At 49.4% G+C, this 3229-nt stretch overlaps 1 protein-coding gene across 1 annotated transcript; it reads right to left on the reverse strand.

Annotated features, from left to right (window-relative positions):
* Nucleotides 1-297: 297 nt before the first annotated feature.
* Nucleotides 298-2839, reverse strand: LOC124650147 (protein IQ-DOMAIN 6-like). The gene is made up of 4 exons (XM_047189705.1): nt 2522-2839; nt 2202-2435; nt 1090-1203; nt 298-1012 (listed from the first exon to the last, which is right to left on the reverse strand). Exons 1-4 carry the CDS (start codon nt 2837-2839, stop codon nt 371-373), a joined length of 1308 nt encoding a protein of 435 aa, XP_047045661.1. The 3' UTR covers nt 298-370.
* Nucleotides 2840-3229: the final 390 nt, after the last annotated feature.

Raw genomic sequence — 3229 nt, forward strand, 5'->3', positions numbered from 1 at the left:
GAGTGCTCTAGTTTCCTTTACTTTTTTATCGCATCCACCTAATGCAACCACACGTCCTTCTTGTGTTTCAGACCATGGCAAACATAGCGTTCATCTAGCCTAGACAAGGTTCCAATGCTTGCCAACGGCTTCCAGACGTTCTTGGGTCTGTCACTGATTGGGTCCACATGCTAATGTGACACATTAGATGGCATTTTCCAGCTTGGATATTTGAATTATCTGGCAAAATATCACCTATAAAATATAGTTGCCAATATTACAGTGAGGAGTTGATCTTAGATTGTAGGTGTGCAACTAATACGAAAGCTGGAAGAAGCTTGACTTAAATATATAAGGTGCCTATTAGTTTGTACATAGCAGATAAACAATGTCAGAACCAGTTCTCATTCTCCTTGTCCAAGCTTCTTGTCATGCTCCGGCCTTTCAGTGACATGTTGTTCAGACTCCTTGTGGCTGCCGATATATCTGAGCCGGTGTTGCTTTCCAAGTCCAATGAAGAGAGTGCCACTCTTCTGTAATAAGGCATGCCCCCAGAACGCTGTCTCTGTATCTGAAATTTCCCTCTACGACTGCCGCTGCAACCGTCCAGCCTTGCCTTGGCAGACTTGGTCAAGCTCATGTAACTCGGCTCTCCAACGCCATGACCACTGTCCGATCTTTCTTCTGATGCCAAGGTGTTGGTAGCAGACTCTGGAGTTAATGAAGATGTAGACTGAAAGCACTCATCACATCCATAGTCTGAAGATGAAGGTGAGGCCACCGGAGGAGGCTTTGCTTCCACTCTGGTTGTGTCATCATTTCTTCTGATCTTAATGGAACTAGCATCAGAAAATTTTGAACCTTCTGAGTTCATCTCCTCATAGTTCCGTAGACGATGGGATTCACCGAGGTTTGCATCCATATGCCTGCTCTCCCAAGGTTTTGTTGCCATCCACCCTTCTACATAAGACTCGTGGTTCCTGAGAGAGCTAGCAGGGGAGCTTGGCCTTCCACTGTATTTCGCAATCCGCCGCTGCAAGAATTGCAATAATATATTAGAAAAAAGAAGAAGAAATGAAATAGATAGGAGCAGCTTCGCTCAGCATATACCTGTTGCGAATGAGCATAAGCAATTGCTCTTTGTCTCTTCACTGCGCCCTCATGCTTCATCTGCATTCTTGATTTTACTTCGTTGATAGAACCTTGTCTGTCACACCATTGTTCCTGCAGTTGCTAACAATGTCAGACAATCTTTCACAAACCAATATGACGCCACCTTCTTAATCAGTTTTGCATAGTCTATCCAGTGAAAAGAAAAACAATATATCATATAATTTTTGATCCTAATAAATTGACAGAAATGACACACCGTCCTCTGAACTCCCTTGGGTACGAGCTGTGCTCTGAACTTAGATCATGGTTGACTATCACTAGTTGCTTTTCTCACCTAACAACGTCACTACAAGGATCGATTCAAACCCAGATGGTACATGTCACATGTGACATGTGAAATGGAAATAATAATCTTAGTGGATCCAATCATCACTCAAAATAAAGGAAGTTTAGCCGTCCACATCAGTCTTAATCCATTGGTGGAAGTCCTTTTTCATGTAGTAAGTAAAAGCAACCATAGTAAGCCATACATCCGTTTTTCTGCAACGAACTAGTACAGACCTTTCAGACTATGCATGGGTTGTGCTATATAGAATGTAAGAACTTGGTTGTAAAATTCTTGTGCTAAATAAAACCCCATTTTGGGGACATGTAGTACAATTGAAAATTCAAATGGCAGTTTCGAGACTCAGAACTATCTCCGAATGCTCAAATCAAATATGGTTTAGGTTTATACAAGTAATTACTTTCCAACTGGATTAAGAAAAGTGAGCATGCCAGTATTTCTTACTACTTTGTAACTTGAAGTATATTTGCATTTTTTACAGTAAAGTATATTTGTATTCTAGTTTAGAAACATGTACTAGAACAGTTTGTAAACTGTGCTACTGTTAAACTAAGAAACTGGAGGCCCGTATTACAGGACCGCAGGATTCAACCTCATTCTCCAACTCTACATCAATTTTGTTCGGGGATCATCAATCTCCATCGAATTCCATCCAAAAGAAATGGCATGTACATTCCCAACATTACCAAGTGCTGCATAAATTTCATGAAGGGCCTACTATTTTGTATTAGAGGAAATAAGACAGGGATGGTCGTTGATGTACCTCTGCCTCCCTGGCATGTTCGACACGGCCGCTGCGGTCGCTGAGCGCGTCCTGTGATCGCGAGTCCCCGGCGTCCGCCGAGCGTCGCGCCCGGCGCTCCATGGCGCGCTCCTGCACCCTTAGCAGCGCCTGCATGCGGGTGAGCGTGACGGCGAGCTGCCTGCGCACCAGCCGGCCGCGCACCAGCGCCTGCAGCCGCACGATGCCCCGCAGCGCCTTCAGCGCCCGCCGCGCCTGATCGATCATCAGCACCCACATCGGATCAACTCAAACATCAGACTAGCAATACGAGACTGTGGAGGAATTTGTGCGTCGGTTACCAGGAACCCGCGGAAGGCGGCCTGCACGCGGACGGCGGCCCACTCCTGCCGGATCACGCGGAAGTCCGCCGGCGGCGCGCGCGCCACGGCGGCGGCGACCGAGCTGAGCGCGCTGGCGGACGACGCCGACGACGTGTCGTACGGCGACGCGCTGCCTGCGCCCGCGCCGGAGCCCGATCTGGAGGCGGAGGACGAGTTGCTCCGGAACAGCCGGGTCCACTTCCGGCCCTTCCCCGCCGCCTCGCCCGAGGACGACGCCGACGCCGGAGGCGCCTTGATGCCCACCAGCGACTTGATCCACTTCCCCGACCCGCCCATCGTCACCCTCTCTCGCTTTCGGCACGTCGGAGCTCCGCTCGACTGGCTGTGACGAGATGAGAACAAACAGAGGAGGTTGCCGAGACGAGACAAAGTAGTGGTGGAAGCAGAAGTAGTGGAGAGCCGTTGTCTTTTTCGCCCACGACGCGCAACCGTTTGTGGGGATTCAAATTTCGAATGGCGACAAGCGTCGAGTCGTCACGCGGGCCCCGAGGCGAGCGCACTGGGTCGCTGACTGCGGGGCCGACACGTGACGTGGCACTGGTTCAGTTGGGAGGAGCGGGGACCGGAAGTGCATCGATTTTCGGGAAAGAAACTTTTGGACGTGGGCTTTTTCGTGGCACGGGCCGAGAGACGCTGACTCTTTGGGTCCACGAGGAGGAACGTGGG

This window comes from Lolium rigidum, chromosome 4 (genome assembly GCF_022539505.1).
Source record: "Lolium rigidum isolate FL_2022 chromosome 4, APGP_CSIRO_Lrig_0.1, whole genome shotgun sequence".
NCBI lineage: Eukaryota > Viridiplantae > Streptophyta > Magnoliopsida > Poales > Poaceae > Lolium > Lolium rigidum.